Below are 24,416 nucleotides of genomic sequence, written 5' to 3'. Positions count from 1 at the left end.
TACTTTGTCACCTCCCTAAACTGGGGCTCTGTGGTCCAGCAACATCTGAGGTCCACTACGACCTTGGAGGTTTTCAGGCCAGAGTCCCAGTGGCCGGGAGTCACGGCGATGGGCCAGGGCCAGCAAAATTCCCTTTTCAGGATGGGTTAGGACCTAAGGGTTTCCAACTAGGGATGTTTAATATCCGTTGATTGAATAGTTGGTTAACCTCATGAATTCCTATTGGTTAGTTGACTATTCTATAAGTCCCTGGGGAGTGAGGCCAGCAGATATTACACTCTGGTCTCACTCACGAGAAGCCCCCTGCCACTCTGCACTGCTGCCTTTGTATCAGAGGCAGCAGCACAGGGTGCCAAGCAGGAGGGGGTCTACGAAGGGAGTCGGTTTAAAAACCAGCTCCCCTCGCAGACCGACTGCCTGTTGCCATATTCTGCTGCCGTCTGAAGTCAGGGCTGAGCCAGTCTGCTGGCCAGCCTGCTAAAAAATTTACTGGTGGGGTGGGGAAGGGAAATGCGTGTAGTCTATATCATTAACTTATAAGCTTTTGCTCATCAGTTAATCACTACACTATTACATCCCTATTTGGGACCAGGGAAGTCCAGTTTGTATTGCTTTTTCTTGATTCCACATGTTCCTATAGGAAAGTGTGGTATATTATAGAGTGTTTAATAAAGTCAGTAATATTTACTATCTATGTTTCCTATTCTAATAAAAGTGCCATGTAAAAAAAGGATGTAGACATACAAGGAGAAAACATACACTTACTTTGCTTCATAAGTTGAACTGCTAGCGTAGGACAATTGGAGCACATTAAGGAAAACATGCGCACCACCATGATGAACATTCCTGAGCTCAGGATGGGAGGCGTCACTACCAAGAGTTGCTGAATATTTGTGAGCAAATCCTTAGAGGCAACCTGCTGAAGCAAATTCTTTAAGAAATAAAAGGAAGGAAAAAAAACAGTTACCGACCTTTCATAACTGTTGTTCTTCAATATGTGTTGTTCATGTCCATTTTCAAGTAAGTGTGTGTATACTATGTGCACAAATGTTGAAAGGTTTTTCCCTAGCAGTACCCATAGGTCCACTGTGGAGCCCCTGGAGTGGTGCCTTCAGGGCTGTGTACATAGCTCCTGCTAAATTGCCATCTCTCCACTTCTTTATTGCCAGACAATGGAGGTGGGGGAGGGGGAGTCTTGGAATAGACCTGAGCAACACATCTCAAAGAGCAACCGTCACAAAAGATAGACAACCATTTTTACTTCAAGTGATAGCTCATGGCCATTACAAATAGGTGACTCCCAAGCAGTTCCCTGAAGAGGAGGTCGGAGTTCACACGAATTGCAGTCTGAAGCACTGCTCTACCAAATGCAACATCATTTCTAGCCTGCTGTGTGATGGCATAGTGCGATATAAAAGGTATGAACAGACGACCAGGGCACCATCCTGCAGATGTTGTGAATGGGGACCTGTGCTAGGAATGCTGCAGAAGTTTGCCCTCTCATGGAATGTGCTGTCAATGCTGGGGCTGGAATATTTGCTAGATCATAGTATGTCCTAATACAGCCTGTGATTCAAGAAAAAAAAAATTAGTCTCTTTTGCCCTGGTGAGGAAGAGTTGTGTCAACTTCCTAAATGGCTTTGTCTGCTTAGTGTAAAAAGCTAGCACTCATCTCATGTCCAGGGAATACAGCATGCAACCCCTGTCATTAGCATGCAGTTTTGTGAAACACACAGATAAAGAGATGTCCTGATTAGCATGAAATTGAGAGAGAACTTTAGGGAGAAAGCCTGGGTACAGCTACAACTATACCTTGTCCTGTAAAAAGAGGATCAGATGTTAAAGCTTTGAGCTCAGACACTCTCCCAGGTAGGGATAGCCACGAGGAATGCGATTTTCCAAGAGAAGTAAAGTAAAGTAGATAACTAGTTGTTAGAGGTTTGAAGCCCCACCCCCCACAACATGAGCTTTGAGAACACCAGGTTAAGAAACCTAGGAGGGATCATTTGTCACCCCTGGGAGTACACCCGGTCTCTAACCATTTCAGACAGTGCCCAACGATAGAGTTAGCAAATACCAACCACCCTGATGCACCCAGATGGAAAGCAGAAATAGCAACCAGTGCACTTTGATTGATGAGCCTGCCAACCCCTGCTGCTTTAAGTAGAGTAAAAAGGTCAATCTAAATGTAATTGAGGACCACAGCAGAGAGGTGCCCTTCTACGTGAAGCAAATGGAGAACCTTTGCCACTTGGCCAGATAAGTGGCTTTAGTGGAGAGCTTCCTTCTGCCCAGAAGAACTTCCCTAACCAAACTGGAGCTCTAACTAGTTTACCCATGGAGTTTCCACGATGTGAGGTGGAGACACTCTAGTTTGGGGTACGAAAGGCATGGTATGAAAAACAGTCAAATTCCAGGTACATCTGTTTTACTGGCACAACCCTTGCTTTGAGTTAGGAGAAGAGGAAGCTGCATACTAAATTTGGTGGTCCTAAGCTTTTACAATGTAGGAGAAGTTATTGAACAAAAGACCCCGCAGACAGAGGGATGCACAATATATCTCTAAAATATCTATACTGATAAGCAGGGCTCGCTGAACCGCGGCGAGCCCTGCTCGCCAGTTGTGCTGTCTGGCGATCTGTGCATGCGCAGATCGCCCGAACCCGGCTCTTCCAGGTTGGAATCTACCTAGCCATGGGCGAGTAGACTGCATTATTTGTCGAGCCCTGTTAATAAGGGCAGAACTACCCTTAGAGTCCTTCTGGGGCCAGAATATCCACCATGGGATGCACTTGTTAATGCAATTGAGAAGTTTCTCCAACAACCGTCAATGGTGGTAAGAAGGAAATAAAAAGGTGATGGGTTGGCAGGGACCCACATACACAGCCATAAAGGCACCACTCTAGAGGGTTCCAGAGCAGACCCAACATGGAAAAACCTTCAGATTATCAGGCACACGGTGCACATAACCTACTTGAATTGACATGAGCAATCACTAAAAGAACAATTCAGAAAATTCTAGTCCAATTTTAAAAAAAAAATTTTTGTTAAAAGTACAAGAGATAGATCACTTACCTCCTCATGTTGGAAGTTGTCCACTAGCCGTGCAAAACAGAGACAAGTGCTTTCTACTGATTTTTTGTCCTATTTTTAAAAAATATACATATATTGAAAGATATTCTAGAGACTATTTTACATATAATTCTGCACAAAAGTTCCCTTCCCCCTAAAACACCGATAACTGAAACCCTACTTTTAGTAGATTTCAATTTAGAAGTGATAAAAATAACCTCTGAATTCTTTACAGCAAGAACAGCTTCCACGAACAGATTATTTGGTATGGCTCACCCCGTAAGACTATTCAACTCAAGGAGAATTACTCCATTTTAGATGACCAAATATAAGTTTAATATATTTGCACAATCTCTCAAAATTGGAAAACGCAGGCAGCCGTAATGCCAATTTACAAGCATCCAGGATATACAGATGTAACAGAAGACTGAAGTGTCACAGCATGAGGCAAATTAAGCTTCTCGGAAGGGGTGGTGGGGGAAGAGGAGTCACTTCTCCTAAAATAGTTTTCTAGTCTTTTTGTAATTTTGCTTAAAAGTTGCTCTTACACATAACTTCTCTAATCCTCTTGTCAAATGGCTGAAATTATGCCAAATCAAATTTCATGACTACCCACAAAACAAAAAACACAACCCTGTTTGCTAACTGACCCACATGTAATTCATCCCCAGTTTTTCCTTTCTTAAAAATATTCTTGTGTATAGTTATAGCATGTAAATAAATAAATTGAAGTTAACGTTAACACATACAATATCAGGACATGAGTTATAGGTTTTGCCACTTATAGATACCTCTTGCCAACATGTACATTATTCCACTACCCCCAATAAAGTTCAAGATTATATTCACGCATACTTAATACACATGTATAGTGCTCAACAGTACAAGATGTAAGACTTTAAGTGATACTCTCACTAATCCTCCCCAATAGGAAAGTAACCTGTGGTTCAGGATGTAATTATACACAGATTCTACTCTTGGGGCACACATCCCATGAGCACAAGAACAGATTCTTCTAAACATATCTGCCGGGGCCATGCCTGTGCCTGGTGCAGCCTCTTGCTCCCTGTAGTAGAGGGCTTAAGGGAAGAGCTACCACAACCTACACCCAGTTCCTTAGCTCAAATGTCCTATTGAAGCAGGATTTCTATCCACACCGATAGACGGTGGGTCATAGAATCTGTGTGGATACAACATCTGAAAGAGCGTTCGTTTCTGTCAACTATTCTCTCCAAGTGATTATCCACAGAGATTATATTCTTGGTCATTAACAAGCAGTTGCCCTGGAGCTAAGATGTGGATAAGAGGAGGTTTACCAAAACTAATATGCAACCCAGAAACTTACACCTGGCTATAAATCAGTGGCTCAAACTCCACATTGGTACTCTGGTATGAGGCTACCTAGTGGAAAGAGCTCCAACTTGCTAAGGTGGGCTTTTCTTGGCCAAAATTTAAAAGGCCACTGACATCAAATAAGAGATCTCTGATGGTGACATGAATCTGCTTGGGAATTCATGATACCTGCAAGTCAGAAAGACTTCCTTCATTGCGGTTGTGATGGCTATTGACTTAGCTACTGTGTCTGATGCATCAACTACCACTGGGGGTGCAGTTCAGCCCTTTGCCATGAGGGAATTCTGCTATTCCATCAATTTATTCAAAAGTGTGGATGGTCTGTCCCACAAAAGGAAGCCTCACTCAGAAGTCAACACTTGCCAATTTACCACTATTGAGAAAGGGAGAGATCCCTGTAGAGAAGCAAAATCACTCCTCTGTCCTGAAATATCTAAAGGTAACTGCCAAGGAAAATCTAAATTTAATGTCCAAACTGTGCTAAATACTCACCAAGAGCAAGGAACACTGACCATAGAGGATTCTCTCTCAGACATACATGCTAAGAAGGAAATGAAAGTGGGTTGCAGGTGCCCTGCCCTTTATGTCCTCAGCCACATGGAGTGAGACACTCAGAAGGCAGGCATGGGCCCAAAAGACACTGTTATTCAAAAGAATCAGATTTTATGTGCATGCACATCAAGAATTAAATTTACGTGGATGATCATTTTAAAGATGAAAGCTTGTGAAATCAAGTTTATAGCTGAATAGGGATGTAAGCGACTAGTCCACTATCCAATAAGCTTAAGCTTATCGGATAGTAGAGTAGTGACTATCTACTATAGGGGAGGGAGAAGCAGGAACTGGTGCTTAAAAGCTGTCTCCCTCTCAGCACCATCTCCGTGGGGGGCAAGGGAGGCAGAGGCATAGCCAAGGACTGAGTGCAGCATGCCTCTGTTTTTTAAATGCATTAAGAGCTGGTAGACTCTTGAGATATTTAAATGGGTGAAGCACAGCTGGGGGTAGGGACATGCCACGAGCCGGATATTAGCTGCCCCAGCTCCCGCCTGGTCCCCCACACTGCGCTTCAGCCTTTTAAATGTCTCAAGAGCCACCAGGCTCTTAATACATGTAAAAGGCAGAGCTGCAACAGGGATAGCTCTCAGAGCCTGGAGCTACCTCTGCTGTGGCTCTGCAGTTTCCCCCGTTTATCGACTAATCAACAGAAATTCCATCAACTAGTTGATTAAATGCAATTTAACATCCCTAAAATGGAGAAGATATGTATTAATCTGAATACATAGTCTGTAAAAGCTATTCACCAGGTGTTTTACCAGGGTCTTCAGAAATTCTGAAGAAATTCTAACTTTGAAAATTAAGTTGACTGTCCACTAAACAGACTATCCAATGTGAAGTTTCATAATTCTTCTTGGGATCCTACTTCATATCAGATTGGAAGAAGTAAGAGGTAACTTAGGTACTTTCCAACAACATTTCATACCTGCACTGGATGACTCCCTAAACCAGCTTTCCTCATCTCCATTGATGAGATATATCAAGACTGATTTGAGACAGTGTTATTTAAACACAATTGTTTTTTATTCTGCTGGAATAAACTATTAAGCCATAACAGTTTACAACATATAGGTCTAAAATGTTTCAGGGCTTATTTAGTTTTTAAAAGAACCTCTAAAAATTTGCATTAAGAGCTACCAGCAGTTTCATGCCTCCGTAGCATAGCAAAATGACTAGTCAAGATTTTATAATGGCTTCTTACCTGATGGGTTAGCCTTTGTGTAAGCAGTGGCAGAGAATCTGCAACAAAGTGAAACTCATCAGGTGTGATGCTCTGGCAGCAGTTGGCAGCAATAGCTAGTGCATTCCTCTGGGCATTTATGCTGAAGAACTCCAGATACAGCAGACAGTCTGCCAACCCACCCTATAATACAGAAAGCTGTTAAAGAGAAGTGTTCTCTGTCAGTGGCATACAGAGACAGAAATTTCTGGGCATCAATTACTTATTGGGAAGTACTTGTGAATTACCCAGTGTGTGATCTAAGACCCATCAAAAGGAGGAAACAAATGTCAAGCAAGTATCCTTTTTCTTTCTATTAGGGAAAAATACTTACTGCCTGCAGAATAGCTTTACTGTGTCTACGTGATAACATCTCCAGGGCAGTCAGTGCCTGCTCTGCCACATCAATACACTGAATAACTTGCAGCTAGAACAAAAGAAAGTAATGAAATGAGTTACTAGTCAATAATATCAGTCTCTAGAAACTGGCTTGACAAGAATAAAAATTCTGATCTACATTAATACTTCCCACCCTCTAATGTGAAGTTACACATTTTCTACTTTTATAAAAGTAGTATGTTTAAAGGCTTTTCACATTTAAAATAACACAAACTCAGTTTTTAGTACTTGATCTTAAGTACTGAATTCTCAAACGTTTCATTAAAAGGACTTCAAAGATAATGTACCCGAAGTGTTTCTGTGGTACAAACTGTACACAGTACAGTACATATGTAGTGTATGAAATTTCAGTATTGAATTATAGAAACAAAACTCAGGTCACAACTAGCTTTGTAATACCTTCGCCCTTCCCCCAAAAAAGACTTCAGAAAAACAGGTTTAAATTTAGGGGCTCTCTTAAAGCAAATGGCTCTAACACCTATTGTAAGGCAAAACAGTTTTATAGGATTTTAGGAACTGTAGAAAAAGTTGGAAGTTGTAATAAAACTAATATTAAAGGACACCATTAAGAGCAACACTGCACTTAAGTACATATCCTCACACATCTGCCTGGTTACCTGATTTCCTGTAGGTATTAATTTTAACTGGGAATAGGTTCTCAATCTATTGAAGTATTGGTCAGGAGACATCTTCCAGGTCCTCCTCATGGTTACCAAATGAAGGAAGGAAAAGCTCCAGGAAAAGAGACTGAAAAGATAAGAGCTGGAGGCCAAGATCTCTCCAAAACTCTTGCTTAGAGATGTAGCAGTTACTTGGAAAGGTAGAAGGTACCATCCAGCTAGAAGGAGTCAAACACCCATTTTGCTGTCCAAGAAGGGTGATTGTGAACTAAAGAACTATCGTCCAGTATGACATGTCTACAAGCTGTTCACCAAAATAACCACTAGCTGATGCTTTTCAAGAGTCTGAGAGAGTAGGAAGGTTTTCAAAGCAAAGCAATTTCAGCACAATGGACCATATCCTCATTATAAACTAGCTTTTGGAACACTCAAGGAAATACACATTGTTTTTATGCATTGCCTTCATCGACTATGAAAAGCATTTGACAGCATAGAGATTAAGGATGTTAGCATGTAGTTGATTACACCATAGGTAGAGAGGTGCTCCAGCCTCCACCAGTTAACTGGAACCAGTAAGCATCATCCATTAAAGGCGATGCTTACTGGTTAACCTAGCCTCATGTGAAAGCATAAAAGAAGGTGGTGGTGAACTGAGTTAATCAGAACTGAAAGGAACATGGATTTCCTTGCTGTGTCAGTTGGAAATGTAATTTGTGTTTCCCATAAACCAGGTACAGTAAAACCCGTGCTATCCGGAACTTAAACATCTGGAAAACTGTAGAAGCTGGCAAATGTCTGACACTGGGAAAAGCAAAAAACAAACAAACAAACAAAGGAAACTAGCCCTTTAAGTAATGGGCCACTCCTCAGACGAGTATGCACCATGTACTTGGGGGAAGAGCGAACAGTAGCTGGACGCAAGCATCAAGCATCTTGGCTCCCTCCGTGGCTCCTGGCACCCCTAGCAGGCCAGCATCTCTCTCCCCGCCCCTCGCAGCTCCCGCCCTCTCCCCTGGCTTGCCATCTCCGCCTCCTGCCCCCCAGCTTCCACACAACCCCCCCACCACCAGGCCACATAGCGGCCCCCGCATGGCTCCTGTGACCCTCCCCCTCCGCAGGCCCCACACAGCTTCCTCCCTACCCCCGATAACCAGAATTTTTAGGTTGCCAGCATGCCCTAATTCCTTGGTGTGCCAGATAACACAGGTTTTACTATACTGATTTACAACATTTAAGGCTAGTTTCTTAACTTCCATTTTTTATTAGTCACTATATTATGACAGCAGAAGCAGCAGTGTACTTGTTTGGGTGGATGCATGGACAGTTATGGGGATTATTCAAAGTTAAAAGTTTGTCCTTAAGGTATGTGTACTAATTTTCATTACTTAGGAACATGGCTACTGCTACCTTTTCCAAGAAGACAGGAATTGCATCTACCACTACAGCAGATGATCTGGGAAGTGCTTCCATCATGTAGGTTAAGGCTCGACAAGCATGGTTCATCTATTAAAAAAGGAAAAAAGTTTTTTCCATCATCATCATATTAAATTTGCAGGAAAAAAAAGTTAGCTCTTATCTCTCGTCACTTACAATATCAAAGTTGTGCTCCATCTGTAGCAACGTTATCTACAAAGAGAAAGATCAGAACAGATTACTCATTTCTTCATTTGGTACAAGTTATCAAAAAGATAGTTTTCTTGCATTCTATAAATGTGAAAACCTCTTAAAACTATAACTGAAATTATTGTGACTCGAGACACGATCTTTTTGAAGTTATCACAACAGCTACTACAGTATTCCATGGAAATTGTTACAGGAGAACAAAAGCCAATTTAAAAGCAGAAATGTACTTTCAACAGCAGAGAATGCAGCTTAACATCTGTTAAGGATCATCATTCCATTTAATGCCAAAATCTGGAACTTGAAGTCCCCAGGGACCACATGTTGATACACTGAGGGCTTGTCTTTTATAGCCTATAGGCACTGCTATGGTAGAGGTGGAGGACAGCATGGAGTGTACTGCTGGGAAGCCTAAAAGGGAACAATTGTTGCCATTAGGCTTCTTCCAGGAAAGCAAGAGAGACTCAGGCGGGCCTACATATGAAGCCCCAAGATTGCCAGAAACTATAAAGGACTTCTGTAAGGACTGTTCGAAGATCCTAATGAAAGGACTGTAGAGAATCCTTGCAACTGAGGAGGTGAAAGGATTGTTACCATGCATACATGGGTGGAAGATGAACTAGCAGACTAATGAGAAATCTATGGAAATCAATGCATATATGACAAGCATTAGAATAATGAACCCCTTCAAAGGAGACATTTTACTTTTGAGTTGTGTTGTACAAGGAGTGGGAAAACAGCCATACACCTGATGACAAATGGTCAGCAGACCCTATATAAATACACATTCCTTAACAGAGTACTATAGCAGTCTGAGTTCTAATATTTAGCCAGGTACACACAGACATGTCTGTGCAAGTGGACAGCTTTTCATCTGGCCCATCAAAGTGTATGTATTTATGACGGGGGCTGCTTAGCCTCTATATTCAAGGCATCTTCCTAGTCCTCTGAAGTGCAACCCATACATTATTTTTTATGTAGTTTTTAGGCATCAAATGCTCCCATGAGCCAGTACTCATTACACTGGCTACATAAAAAGCCATTGCCCCTCATTCAATCCTACTTAAACACACAATGCTCCCCTCTCCAGCTAGTTCACACTCCAGTTAGAAGCCTCACAGCTACCCAAGAAATCTGTAGGAGTACATTAGCCTATTGGTTTTTTTTCCCCCCTTTTACCATGGAAGCATGGCAACCATGGGACCTAAAATAGAGAGAGGGGTTTAGTTATTTGTTAAACTACATCTGATTACAGAAAGCTGTCGAAAAGTGAAAATATTTTGTTTATATCATAAGTCTTGAATGCCATTTTTAAGTCTAGATGAACCAGAGGCTACCAGACACCTCTTAAATGTAGAAGTTTCAAGAGTACTTCTATTTCACTGTTTAATCCTTTTGCTATACTATTTAAACACTATTTTTCACATAGATATACATAAACAAACTGGATCCTTACCAAAGCTGGTACAACACTCTTGACTGGAAATCCACCTAATGTTTCTTCATTCCCCATGACCAACAACTGACACATCTCAATTACTGCCTGTAGCTGCTGACTTTCATCAGTGGCTTGGAGCCCCTGAAGAAGCTGTTGGGCTTTAGAACCTATGAAAGTAAAGTTATTTAATATAATTTATGTTCTGTCACTTGTCTTTCCCAACAGAAAGTTTGATTTCTGTGTATTCTGTGATTTCATTCATTTTTTAGGTCCATTATTTTCTTAGCTTCCCTTGCCATGCACCTGAAATGAGCATAGAAGAGCAGCTATGCTAAACTTACCAAACCAGCTAGCATAAGGTAAGATGGCTAACGTATTGGGTGAACCACTTATTTTTTGGAAGTATGAAGCATATACCACTGGAGCAGCAAACATTAGGCTACCACGAAATATCTAGTTGGCAGATGACATCCCTTTGTCAGTTGTGAGGTGCTGGCAAGATTGGTAACTGGGCCGTCTCCAAATTCTTTTGATTGGGAGGTAAGCATCCTAGCCTGCTGAGGTGACAGTATGAAGAGGGTAGAATGTGGTCTGTAGTAGTCCCTGCTGACAGCACTGGCCTATGTTTAAAAGAGATGTTCAAACAAAGAAGGATTTCTCTAAAATGATTTCAAGCTCATCTGACTAGTTTGCATTAGAGATACCATCCATGCCCAAAACAGATTTTAAAAACATAGTACTGAATATGGTTTTCCCAAAACCATAAAAAGAATCCTTGTTTCAGATGAATTAACAGATTCTTCCTGTTAAAGAAGTATACATAAGCCAAACTAAATCTTGAGAAACAAGATGGTATTTTAAAACTTGTTACTTCACTCCCTTTGCTCATAGTTGTGGAACATTTGGCTATAAGCATTAACTTTTTTCTTTTCTTAAGTTTCTAAAGTTTGGCTTAACTTTAATGTACTGAGTTCCCTACACTACTGTTATTCACTAATTTAATTGTTAAAGTTGGTTGTATTTAAATCCTTACATAGGTAACATCAGATTTACTAGTAGCCAAGTTTAAGCAGTCTGACAGCTGCTGAAAGAAATAAGATGAAGTTTACTTACTAGCTCCACTTCCAATTGTCCTGTGGAAAAGCTGTGACATACGAGGACCAAGAGGGCCAAATAAGTGAGGAGGAAGACCCCTCGCTTCTAGAAGAGCTAAAAGCAAACAGAGGATATTAAACCACCATTTTCAAAAAAAAGCTCCCATAAAACTAAATATCATGAACTTACAATTTGAAGTTCTACAGCTTTGAAAATGTATAGATATAAACACCGCCACCACCACCACATAGATTTTTCCCAACACCAATAAAGAGAAGTGAACTACTTGTCTTCTAAGGTTACCCTTTACTCAAGTATGATTATCAAGGTTGTAAAAAAGATACCTTTTTTTTTTTAAATAAAGAGCCAGGAGGAATTCTGGAGTTGTGTCAGTTACTCTCAAGTATTTACATGAACATAAAACATGCATACGTATTTTTAATACTAGAAATAATAGACTAGTTTCAGTCAGAATGAGAACTACTGTAAAATAGTTCAAGCAGAATGGCAAAAACAAGGGAATTGGGCAGAACAATAAGCTGTACACTTATATAAAGAACTGGACTAATGTAATTAATCGGAGAGAAAAGCATGGCAAATGTAGTTGTTAATTGTTAGGTGAGTGACTTGCTAGAGTCTAAAAACTTCTGGAAGCAGCAGATCGTTAACATTATATGAAGTCATCCTGTTTTTCTTACCTAAAATGTCCTTACTTGAACTGCAGCTAATCTGAATGTTACGCACCAATATTACAAATGGGTGGTTAGTATTAATAACAAAAAAAAATTAATTATCCAATTTGCTTCGCACTGGAGGAACTGACAGAAAGCAAGTATTCCCTTTCCCCCATCCCTTCGAACATATAAGAATTGAAGAGACAGATTTTTAAAGCAAACCTAGATTGTTTCCTCTGCAAATGAACACAATTCCTTGCACCATAGTACTAGAAAACTGTTGATATGTTTACAGTAGTAACAGATGGCAGAACAAGGAGCAATGGTCTCAAGTTACAGTGGGGGGAGGTCTAGGTTGCATATTAGGAAAAAAACGTTTCACTAGAAGGGTGGTGAAGTACTGGAACGGGTTACCTAGGGAGATGGTGGAATCTCCATCCCTAGAGGTTTTTAAGTCTCGGCTTGACAAAGCCCTGGCTGGGTTGATTTAATTGAGATTGGTACTGTCTTGGGCAGAGGGCTGGACTTGATGGCCTTCTGAGATCTCATTCAGCTCTATGATTCTATGACAGGAAAGTTAAATGCGGAATATTGCCAAAATTGTCAGTTTCTGGAAGGACATGCATTTCTGTGCAGTCCAGTCAAAAAAGCAAATATATTTTTTACCACAACTGGATTTTACTTGGTCAAAATCTGGGAATAAAGGTGAGTGTTGAAGAGCAGATGCCAAAAAAAAAAAAAAAAAAAAAAAAAAAAAAATTAATTTGGTAGGCCTAATTAAACTTGCAGTTTTTTTTTTTTTTTTTTTTTTTGTAACTGAAAGCTATTCACATCTTTTCATATTTGAGGAACAAACAAACTTATGAACTATATTCCATATTAAGTCGTCTGTTTCAAATAACACTGTTTCAACAGTGTTTATTGGGTTGGGAAATCATTAACCAGTGCAAAAAGTTCTAGTGTAGCACACCATCAGTTAAGACACTCAAAGTTCAGCCTACTCTAGTACTGCCAAATTCTTGAGTGTCTACTATACCACAGTTTCTTCCACTGCATAATGCATAATAGGAAAAGCAGCATGTTCACAGAAAAAAAAAAAGTAGTTTTTTTTTAAACTGTTAGAGAAAAATATCAAAATAATGTTTTTAATAATACAATGTACAGGTACCAACCCATCATATAAATATGTTAAAAGCCTTTTACCTTGTAGTCTTCCCATCTCAGAATCATCTGACTCACTTTCTCCAGAAGTTGTCATGCCGACAGCCCCCGCAACAGAACTAGATGCTGAAGAAAAAAAAATATAATTGAGTAACACTGACATGTCTAAGATTTATTTCTTAAGTGTATTCAACACATTAATGCTGCTTCTGTTTAAAAACAGTAACTAAATATCTGACTTCAGCAGCAATTGGACCACACTCCTAACATACCCTGTTTTAACTAAGATTCATTCAAGCAATATTAACAAAAAATTAATAGTGAGAACTAGGGGTGTCAATGTGTAATCCACTGCATGATGGTTCATCTTGTCCACTCCATGCACTCCTCCCCTTTTCTGCCTCTGTATCAGCGGCAACAAGGGAGGAGGAAGGAGCACTGGAGCCAGTGCCCATGAGGAGCTAACTTTAAGCAGACTCCCCACGAGCACCGGATCTGCCTCCCCCCTCCATCCACTGCTGCCTTTGTTAGAGAGAGGCAGCAGCCTGGCGGGTGAGGGGGGCAGGCAGGAGCTAATGCACATGGGATGCCAGCTTCCAAGGAACTGTCTGCCTTGCCTGCCTGTCCCCCTACTCCACACACACACTTTGTCTCCTACAGAAGCAGCAAGGGGAAGTAAGCAGGAGCTGGGGATGTGGGCAGCTGGCTTAAAAGCCTGTTCCTCCCAGCACCAGCTCCACGGTTCCACCTGCCCAACCCATCCATAATGCAGCCTCTACAACAGTGCCAAGAGGAGATGGGGGCAGGGAGGCTTCTGTGAAGCAGCTGCAGTCCATGGGGAGCTTCCGCTGCTGTCACACTGTGCTTCTGCCTCTGTATCAGAGGCAGCAGCACTAGGAGGTAGGCAGCTGGTCTGTGTGGGAAGCTGGTTTGTAAACTGGCTCCCCCGGCGGACCAGCTCCCACCTGTCACCCTGCACTGATGCTTCAGATATAGCCCCTGGGGACTATCAAATATTCGTGTAACTGCCAAGATTTCATGCGGTTATACAACTATTCAATTACACGATACCTAACATTGCTGGTGAGCCTTACACAATTTAAGATTACAATTTAAAATTGTAAATTCATGAGATTCCATCCTATGTAAGTTCTAGGGTTTCTCCATCATAACTTACAACCAAGTTTTCAATGCACTTCTGAAACCAGTATTTTCAGACATACACGCATAGCTTTGAATAAAGTCTATGAATTCGGTTTAAGTAATCCTATTTATTACACTGCACTAAAACACATCAATGCCTTATATTCAATCCTGACCATTTTAAAGTTCCCCTCACCCCCAAAAGCCAATATAATTGTTGGAGTCTTGAAATTAACTGATGTGCTCAATTAGGGACAGATGGCTCATAATGAGTATTAAGTTACTTTGCAATTATTTCAATAAAACTGTTTGGGGAATAATGGACTCTTCAGTGTAAGGAGATGACTAACTTTGTGAACAGTTTTTCCTACTGCAGCATAGTGAGTGCAGGAAGGCTGATAATTCAGATTCTGGCAAAGATTATTAGGGAAAGACTTTTCTGTAAGTACTCTAAAGCTAGAACATGTAGGTTAATATCAAGAGGTACAAAAATACTTTCATAACTGTATATCACAAATCAACCAAAAGTTCTTTACTGTAAAAGAATCACACAGTATTGGCTGGTTAGACACAGGTTCTGACAGTAACTTGTCAAAAAGCACAGTAAGAGTACGTCTACACCAGCATTATTTTGAAATAATTGATGTTATTCTGAAATAAACACAGTCTGCGACTAAATTACAAGCAGTTATTTCAACATAATGTCAAAATAATGTCGAGCTGGAGGCTTCTTACTGACTCCTGTAAACCCTCATTTTACCAGGAGTAAGGAAGTTGGAGAAAGAGTGCTCTTCCCTGGACTTCCTGCTGTATAGACAGCGCTGAAAGCAGAAATAAGCTATTTCAAAGTAAGGCATGCAATTGACGTAGCTGAAGTTGCGTAACTTATTCCGACTTCAGCCCTGCTTTGTAGATGTACCCTAACTTATGTTTGTTATCTACCATATAGAAACAGCAATATTACTAGTACTGTACACTAATTTGGAAGGGAGTTCAAAGCTTATCACATAACCAAAAGGCTTCTGAACACAACTGCAGCTCAACACCTGAGCAGTAGTCCCCTGATCAGTCAGCTTCCACAAGGGACATTAGCAATTCATTTATGCCTTTCCTTACCCCCACTTTTTAAACAAAAAAGAAGTCCAATACTCTAAGGCAGTGATGGGCAACCTAGGCTAGCGAGTGGGCCACATAAGTGGCCCTCCATCTCTGTGGGTTGCAAGATTGTCATAGCTAAGATAGGGTAGAGTAGTTTTTCAAACTGCACTTGAGTACTTAGAATTTGCAGAGAGGGGGTGCAGTCTGAACTGCAGCAGCACTTTGATTGGTAGAGGGACTGCTTGGCTTTCACGGTCAGTGTGATTTGCAATCAGCACACACCTCCCTTCCCATGCCCTTGCTTTACGCACGTGTCATTTGATTAATGATGGTAGGGAAAAAATATGCTGACAAACTAATGGAATCTGGCAATCCTGCGGCCTGAACAAGGTTTACATCAATGTTTTACAGAGTACCAGAGAACAGGTATTGCAGTTTGTGTTTCTGTTTACCTGCTGCTCCTTGTGGAGTCTCATCTGTACGTGCAGCTGAAGAATTAACTCCGTCCTGGTTGTTATCAGGATCAGCCATTTTTTCCTGTCGGCGAGCTTCAGCTGCTCCTCTTTTGCCCAGGCCAGAGCCTCGCCGACTAGAAAGGCAAATGTAATGTGTTAAGTGTCAATTAAATCAACAAGGTTCTTAACTCAAAGCCACTCAAAAACAAGAACCAGAAGGGAGCATTATAAACAATGTGATATGCTTATGTTACTAATATCCACAATTATACATATATCTGGAAGAAGAGAGAAAAAGGTTATAGATAGAATAAATAATTGAATCCCAAACATATTTTGAAACATGCTGAATAACTGATTACTACTTGCATTTAACTTTAGACAATTGAGCGGCTCTATGATGAAGTGGGAATTTTCTTAATATGTTTGCAGGAGCACTACGTGCTACATGTTTATCTAAGTACAGGGAAAGGTGGTCTAATATTTGTAGAGAGCCAGATGGGAGTGTCTCTTGGCTACCTGTGCCCAGACCTTTGTCAAGACACTTCATTACTTAGCAACTGACTCAGAGTAGTTTGTTACCCTAGTAGTTATAATATGGTCAAGATATGCCTGGATTCAAACCAACACTGAATAAGATGGCAAATTCATCATAACTGCTCAGAGCAGTCTTCAGAGTTCTACCCCTCCTCTCCCCCAACACTTTAGGAAATGTATTGGATTAATTGACTAGTGAGCAGCCAATTTAACAAGCTTCATTTTTTTCCCCACCTCAAGTACTTAAGTGCAGATGAGACACTTGCTACAAAAATACATCATTTCTGAAATGCCATCACAGAGCAGCTTTTGATATTTCCCTGGTTACTTGCTTGAAGGCCTAAAATCCAAATACAGAACTTCAGATTAGCAATAGTTGCAGGCATGTCTGCTAGGGAAGTTAGATAGCGTGTAACTGAATAGTCGTGTAATCACATGAAATGTTAGCAATTACACAACTATCTTAGAGTTCCCCAGGGTGGGACTGGCAGCCAGTGTACTCCAACCCCGCTCCTGAGGAGTCCCTTATCACCCTGTGGTGCTGCCTCTCTATCAAAGGCAGCAGTGTGGGGTGGCAGGTGGGAGGCAGTTTAAAAAAATGGTTTCCCACACGAACTGGCTCCCACCTGCCACCTCCTATAGGGTATGTCTACACTACCCCGCTAGTTCGAACTAGCGGGGGTAATGTAGTCATCCGCAGTTGCAAATGAAGCCCGGGATTTGAATTTCCCGGGCTTCATTTGCATGAAGCCGGCCGGCGCCATTTTTAAATGCCGGCTAGTTCGGACCCCATGCTGCGCGGCTACACACGGCATGGACTAGCTAGTTCGGATTAGGCTTCTAATCCGAACTAGCTGTACACCTCGTTCGAACTAGCCGGCATTTAAAAATGGCACCGGCCGGTTTCATGCAAATGAAGCCCAGGAAATTCAAATCCCGGGCTCCATTTGCAACTGCGGATGACTACATTACCCCCGCTAGTTCGAACTAGCGGGGTAGTGTAGACATACCCATATAGAGGCAGCAGCAGCGCAGGGTGGCAGCAGGCCCTGTCTGCGAGGGATCTGGGCTCCCCACAGAGAGGCTGCTTCACAGGAGCCTTCCCTTCCCCCCTCCCCACCATGTGCTGCTGCTTTGGATAGAGGCAGCAATACAGGGGGAACCGACTTAAGCCAGCTCCCTCAGCACCAACTCCTGCCTGCTTGCATGCTGACTTTAGACCAATACAAGCCAAGACTGCTCGGTCCTGGCTTGCGACAGGTCCAGCAGCCCCTGTTCGTAGCAGCAAGACCAACTTCTGCCCACAGTAGCAGCCCATATCCACAAGGAGGCCCAGTGCTCCTCCCCCGGTGCCTCCATCCCAGGCTTATCCGTTAATCACGTAGTTATCTACAAGTTGACATCCCTAACATCTGTGACTGCATGCTGTAATGCAATGCTGAAGACACAGGCCTGCTAAGGAATTCCAATGAAAAATAAAGTGATTTAGATATGTTCTCTTCCAACACAGTTTGGCTACAAACATTAGGATAAAAGAAAACTTACGATGGACAAACATTTAGGATAATTTACCCTAACCCAGGTACAAGCAAAATGATCTCATCAAGCTCATAAAGAAGGACTTTATCAAGAAAGACTGGGGCATGTCCTTAAAAAGTAAGTTTAGGAATGTTACTATCCCTCTTAGGTTCTGTTAGAAGATAGCCTGAAAAGGCTAAACACCACTTATACTGGCATCATTCACTTGTTGTGTGTGTGTGAAATCAGGGTTGGATTTTGCTACTTCATAGGGCTTGATTTGAACAAATTCACTGAATCCGTGTTCTACTGCAGAGTTCCAGGAGAATGAGAATAAATCTGACTAGAAGCTTTATGGTGAGTTGCAAATGGTCTGGCAGTTAAAAAAAAAAAAAAAAAAAAAAAGTGTTAAAATACATATGCACAATCATTTGTTGCATATTTGATGGCGCTTAAGTGTAATTTTAGCTGCAGTCTAACAAAAAGCACTTTGTCCTCTTCAATACCTGTGTGAAATTTAATAGATGGACTATGACTATCCTGCCACAATGGGCCATTAGCAGAAGTCTGGTGTCATGTCAAAATTAACTGTTGTAATTTGACCAATCTGGCATTTGCCCACACAATGGCAGCTTCAAGTATAGGTTGGACCTCCTGGGCCAGAACCCTCTGGACCTGACCAGTCCCAGATGAGGGATTTTGCCCGATCAGCAGAGATCATCTCTGGATCCTTGCACCAGCCCTCCGGTCGAGCCCACTGGCCTCCCAGCCAGCTCTTCACCTCCTGCTGACCCACTTGGTGGCCATGCATTGCACCTGCTCTGAGAATTGCCAGGCAGCTGCCCCACCAAGCCACAGCTATTGCAGCTCCCAGCCCTGCTAGGTAGCCTTGCTGCCAACCTATTGCCCAACCACTGGCCCTGCACCGGGACCCTCTGGTTCTGTAACATCCATTCCAACCCATGGATGTTCACAGACCAGAGAATCCTGGTTAAGAGTTCCAACCTGTATATACGTCTGATTTTTCTGCAGTTTTGCCTACAGACTCAAATGCCTCCCCCACTTCACATTCTCCATCCCCAATTGCAAGTTTGATATAAGGACTAGGGATATAACATCCGGGTAATCAGTTAACTAGTTAAAAGTTAGGTTTTAGGGATATAAGCGAGTTGTTGAGTTGAGTGCCTGACTAGTCCCTTCCAGAGTTCTCTCCAAACTGAGCCCAGCACAGCTTCACAGGTAATCAGCCCCTGACTGGGTGTGGCTGATTAATCACCTATGAAGCTGTACTGCCCAGAGCTTAGAGGGAACACTGCTCACTACCTCCCCTTCTCCCCCCCACTGCCTCTAGGTCAGGAGGCAGTGCTGTGGGAGCCAGCTTAAATGCTGGTTTCCCCCTCTCCACCCATCACCATCTTCATGGTGCCACCTCCCTCCCTGGCCCCACTGCTACCTCTATCAGAGGCAGCGAGGATGGAGGCAGGAGGGGTAGGGCCAAGGCATAACTTGGGCAGATGCTGCTCCAGCAGCAGCTCCCCAGCAGAAAGCTTCCCTTCGCAGACAGGGGCTGCTGCCATGGGCAAAAGCTGTTCTGGTAGCAGTCCCTGTCTGCTGCCAGCCCCAGCCACCATGAACAGGGGCTGCTGGACCCAGCACAAGCCAGGACCAAGCAGTCCTGGCTCGCACCCATCTGGAACAACTGTCGCTCTGCAGTTTATATGTAGTAAGAGCTGGGCAGCCATGGGCCCTCCCACACAGGGCTGGAGCATGAAGGGACCCCTGGCACCTCAAGTTACATCAGTGATGCAAGGGTCTTTCTCTGCTTCTCAGTTTTGGGCCATGTCAGTGAGGGTTTCTCCCCCCGTCCCCACCACCATTCCCTACTCTGTTGGTGGGCCACATACATGCGGGAAGACAAAAATTCCACAAACCTTCACTGACCTGGGCCGACTTGATTTTTTTGTGGGTCTGCAGCTCCCAGCCCAAAAGGTTCCCCACCCCTGCCTTATAGGATCACCACTGCATAAGTGCAGAATGCCTGACCGCAATAAGGAGGAGGTGATGTGAGGATATATTCAGTGAGATTCTCAAAAGCTGGTACTGTATCAGACTACAAATAGAGAACAGGGAGGATAACTATTACTTACAGTATGGAGACAGCAACAGAATACAGCAGAAAGGCCCAGGAGTCAAGAGAGTGAGATGCACTAGGACATAATGGGGCTTCCCCAGCAGCAAACAAATGCCTGGACTCTCATTTACCTACAAATCCAACAATTAGAGGCTGTATTCCAATGTTCCCTCTAAGCTGCTTAGCAGCAGAGCTTCACAGGTGATTAATCAACCCCACCAAATAAGAGCTCAATGACAGGGTGGGGCTGATTAATCACCTGTGACATGCCACTCATCTTAGAGGAAACACTGCTCTCCACCCTTTGCAGTCAATGAACTCTATTTTAGCTCCTCCCTACACTGCAACAATCCATGTGGCATCACAGACTGCATCCTCACTCCTACCACACCATGTCACAGTACAGTAAAGAGAACCACAGCTTCACATAGCAACTATGGCCCTCAGGTCAGTATGTGTAGCCAACATGAACATGCATGTTGCTTCTACTTTAAGATTGGTTCCATTAATTTGTTCCCAAATGTTTATTGTAAAAGTTCAAGTCCACATTTTTGCTCTGATTTTTTTCAGAAGAAGCTATTTTTGGTAAATAATTCATCTTTATTTTTTCACAACATATACTACAGAATATTTAGTGCTATTGCAAGCACCTACTACTAATTGTACAGGGTGACAGAACTCAATCAGCAACAAACACATAATTATAGGCATTTAGCAAGCAGGATGCTAATAGTCACTGAAATGCTAAAGGAGATTAGAGAGGCTATAAAAATAAAATGAAGAGGGGGGGATTTCAGCTATCCCCATAGTGTCTGAGTACATGTCACCTCAGGATGGGATGCAGAAATAAGTTTGACACTTTAAGCAACAGCTTCTTGGAAGAGCTTCTCCTGGAACCTACAGGAGGCAAGGCAATTCTTGAATTAGTCCTACACGAAGTACAGAATCTGGTCCAAGAGGTGAATATAGCTCAACTAGAGATGTACAAGTTTAGAACATTAACTGATAAGCCAAAACTTATAGGTTAATGCTATAGACTTCATGCATATTCTCTCCTCTCCCCCCTGCTGGCCACTAAACTTTTTAGCAGTCTGGACAGCAGCCTAGCTCAGTTCTGACTCGCGCCACGTCCAGGAGCTCAGCCCCACTCCTGGACAGGGGCTGCTGCCACTCCACACTGCTGCCTCTGTATTAGAGGCAGCAGCATGGGGCAACAAGCAGTTGGTGACTGAGGAGAGCTGATTTTTAAACTGGCTCCCCTCACAGACCAGCTCCCCGCCTGGCATCCCATGCAGCAGTGCAGACTGGCAGAGGGCTCCTCAGAAGTGGAGCCAGAGCACACTAGCTGCTGACCCCACCCCTGGGGCATACAGAATAGCTGAGTAACTAAAAGGAATTCATGAGGTCAATCGATTATTCAATTAACTTATACTGATGACCATCTTAGAAAGCGTGACCATCATATAATTCAATTTAACGTCTGTGGCAGGAAAAAAAAGCTATAGCAGTTCAACAGTATGGCACTTAATTTCAGAGAGGGGAACTAAACAAAAGTGAGGTGATTAGTTAAACAGAAATGTAAGAGGTACAGTGCCAAACGGTGTTCCCTTTAAGATTTTCCATCCATCAGCAGAGTAAATTGCATCTTGTGAACCAATATTGAGGCCCTGTGCACTTGTTCAGATGTGGGACACCGTGGCACTCAAGTTATTGATTTATATAATTTAAATGTTATGGAAGAAAACAAAATCTAAAAACAAGGGCTAATTAACAAGGTGCATGACTTCAAAAGTGTATTTAATATGAAGTCAAATAAAAAGAAAATTAATACTGCAAAATTTTCAGTATGTTAGATTAGCCCCATGGCTGCTCTAAATCTGCACTGTCTACAGGTCCATAAGTCACAGGAGGCCAAGAATAAGCACGCTGCAGCACTGCTCTTACTGTTGCAGCAGCGGCCAGAGCCCCAGGCCCTTCAGAATCAGTGAGTCCCAGGGAAACTGCCCTCTTTGCCCCACCTCACCCCCTTCATGGGCAGTGCAACTGCTGTTTATCAGCTCTTTTGCTGACAAAATACTTCCACCCCCAACAAGCAGCACTCTCATGGTCAGCAGAAGAGGGCCCTTGTATACCACCTGCTGATCACACTGGTACTTGCCACCACAAAACTTTTGTCTTGGGAAGAGGGGGGTAACACCTCTGAAGGACATAGGCTTTTGTCTATAAATGGCCAGTGTACATATAGCCAAGCCTGCGGACAGACAACTGAGCTGCAGCAGCCTAGAAATTGCAGCTTTTCAGAACCGTGCGCACACGCTGACAACAGAATTAGACATACCTGAGCAATCATTGGGCCAATTCATAATCAATAATTAAACAAAATGTCTTCAGTGTATAGTGAAAGACACTATTACAGTATCCTAGCCAGATAAATCACCAGCTGATGAGAACTATTTATTATCAGTGTGTATCTACAGTTAATTCACTGGATCTTCCAAAGGAACATGCAGACTCAAAATTATACTCCTGTAATATAGGACTTTTTACTTACTATATGTATAGAGGAAAGTGTCTTCTGGACTGTATTAGGAAGAATAACCAGAAATGGGTTCTATTAATGACATGTAATTTATGGCAAAAACCACCAGGCGTTTATGGTAAGGTAGTAAATAGCATTTGTACCAGTACTGGGAGATAAAGAATGCATTTGACAACAGTTTTAGTGCCACTTAGTAGTAAAAAGCGTCACTGTCAGTAGTTTCAGAGAGAACACCAAGCAAGTAATTATTTCAGATTAATAATGTTTAAAGGAAGAATACAGAGAAAGAGTTGCACAGCATTCCTCCTATCTGCGCTGTTATTACTATTAGAAGCACAAACAGCAGCTTCTCATTTATGGTTAAAAAATTAGACAACATTTACCCTCACCTCAACACACTTTTTAAGCTAAGAGTAATACAGATGTATATATTTTAGACAGTGGCTTTGCTTTGTGCAATATTGAAGAATGTTTAGATTTTCCATATTCCACTGCTTACTATTACAGTAAATCTCTTTCCTTCCCTTTTTAAAAATTTGTTTATTTCAATACAAGTTTGGGAGAATAAAGTCTAAAATCAAGTACATTAAGCATACCACCAATGGCTGTAAAAATCCTACATTTTAGTCTTCAAGGACTGTTCAAAACAAAGTGATTCCATTTCTAATGCATCAGAATATAATATTCAGAGTAAGATCTAAAACTAGAGCTGTAGTAAAACAGCTCCCAAAATGTTTTGTGTTCATCATTTTTTTTAAATGTAAACATTTATTTGCATACCAGTTTTATCACTATTGCTGATTTACAGCTGTGAGCGAGCAGAATCAGTCCTACTCAAGTCTGAAGAAATGCTGATTTTGTTCTCACTTTATTGGATTCTGTCTGACCCTCACACCCATCCCCATGTTTGAGCCACAAAGCCCCAACCCCCAAAGCAGCTGCCTACCCGCTGTCCCCCCCCAGACCCCACGCGCAACTCCAACCCCCAGTGGTAGACAGCTGCTGGATGTGGCTGGCGGCAGCCAGAACAGTCAGCCCTCCCTAACACAGCCCGAGCCACCAGAGTCCTGGCACCACCACTACTGCAGTAGGTGTGTGAAGGAGGTGGGTGGGCTTAGAATTTTTTGTGCAAGGCCGTGCAGGCATGCACCTTAAAGGGAACACTGGTGCCCAAAGTGAAATCCCTGCAAGTTGCATGGAAACTTTTTAAAGACACCTTAACAGAGGCTCAACTTAAATGTATACACAAAGTAAGACAACCAAAAAAAAGTGCCACTGGGCTTAACAGCCAAGACAAGGAGGAGTGAGATAAAAAGGTATTGTTTAAAAAGTGCAAGTTAAATTCTAGTGAGGAAAACAGAAAGGAACATAAACTCTGTCAAATCAAATGTAAAGATAAATAGGAAAGCCAAAAAGGAATTTGAAGAAGAATAGCTAGCCATGAACTCAAAACGTAATTCAAGAAGCAGAACACCAGAAGCAGGTAGCTTGCTAAAGAACTAGTGAGGCCACTAGACAACTGAAATGCTAAGGGAGCATTCAAGGATAATAAGCCACCTGCCTTCCCCTTCCCCTTCCTCCCTGCCACTTGTATCTATGTTTTCTGTAATAATGATGAATCTACATCTCTTTTTGCTGCAGACTAAAGCACATTCTTAAAAGATGCACGGATTGTGCACCTCCCTGACTTGCCAACACGGATATCGATAAAGTGTCCTTGGTGATCCATCAATACTGAAGAAACCATACACAAGTAGCTTTCTGTTGAAATGCTCTGTGGCAAGATGCG

General features: G+C 42.3%; 1 protein-coding gene across 6 annotated transcripts in view; it reads right to left on the bottom strand.

Moving 5' to 3' along the window:
- The window catches only part of TRIP12 (thyroid hormone receptor interactor 12), a 183,630-nt gene that overhangs the window by 71,782 nt on the left and 87,432 nt on the right, over window positions 1-24,416 (bottom strand). For all 6 annotated transcript variants that reach the window (XM_075937625.2, XM_075937628.2, XM_075937629.2 and 3 more), the window contains 10 exons: window positions 15,900-16,036; window positions 13,249-13,332; window positions 11,390-11,485; window positions 10,295-10,443; window positions 8,809-8,844; window positions 8,626-8,721; window positions 6,534-6,626; window positions 6,182-6,343; window positions 3,076-3,144; window positions 766-931 (listed from right to left, as the gene is read on the bottom strand). In XM_075937625.2, coding sequence (XP_075793740.1) covers window positions 766-931; window positions 3,076-3,144; window positions 6,182-6,343; window positions 6,534-6,626; window positions 8,626-8,721; window positions 8,809-8,844; window positions 10,295-10,443; window positions 11,390-11,485; window positions 13,249-13,332; window positions 15,900-16,036 — 1,088 coding nt within the window. The remainder of the gene's footprint in view (window positions 1-765; window positions 932-3,075; window positions 3,145-6,181; window positions 6,344-6,533; window positions 6,627-8,625; window positions 8,722-8,808; window positions 8,845-10,294; window positions 10,444-11,389; window positions 11,486-13,248; window positions 13,333-15,899; window positions 16,037-24,416) is intronic.

The sequence above is a fragment of the Pelodiscus sinensis genome, chromosome 10, assembly GCF_052426305.1.
Source record: "Pelodiscus sinensis isolate ZL-2025 chromosome 10, ASM5242630v1, whole genome shotgun sequence".
In the NCBI taxonomy this organism is placed as follows: Eukaryota; Metazoa; Chordata; order Testudines; family Trionychidae; genus Pelodiscus; species Pelodiscus sinensis.
The sequence above is the reverse complement of the archived record's forward strand: the minus strand, read 5'-3'. Positions and strand labels throughout refer to the sequence as shown.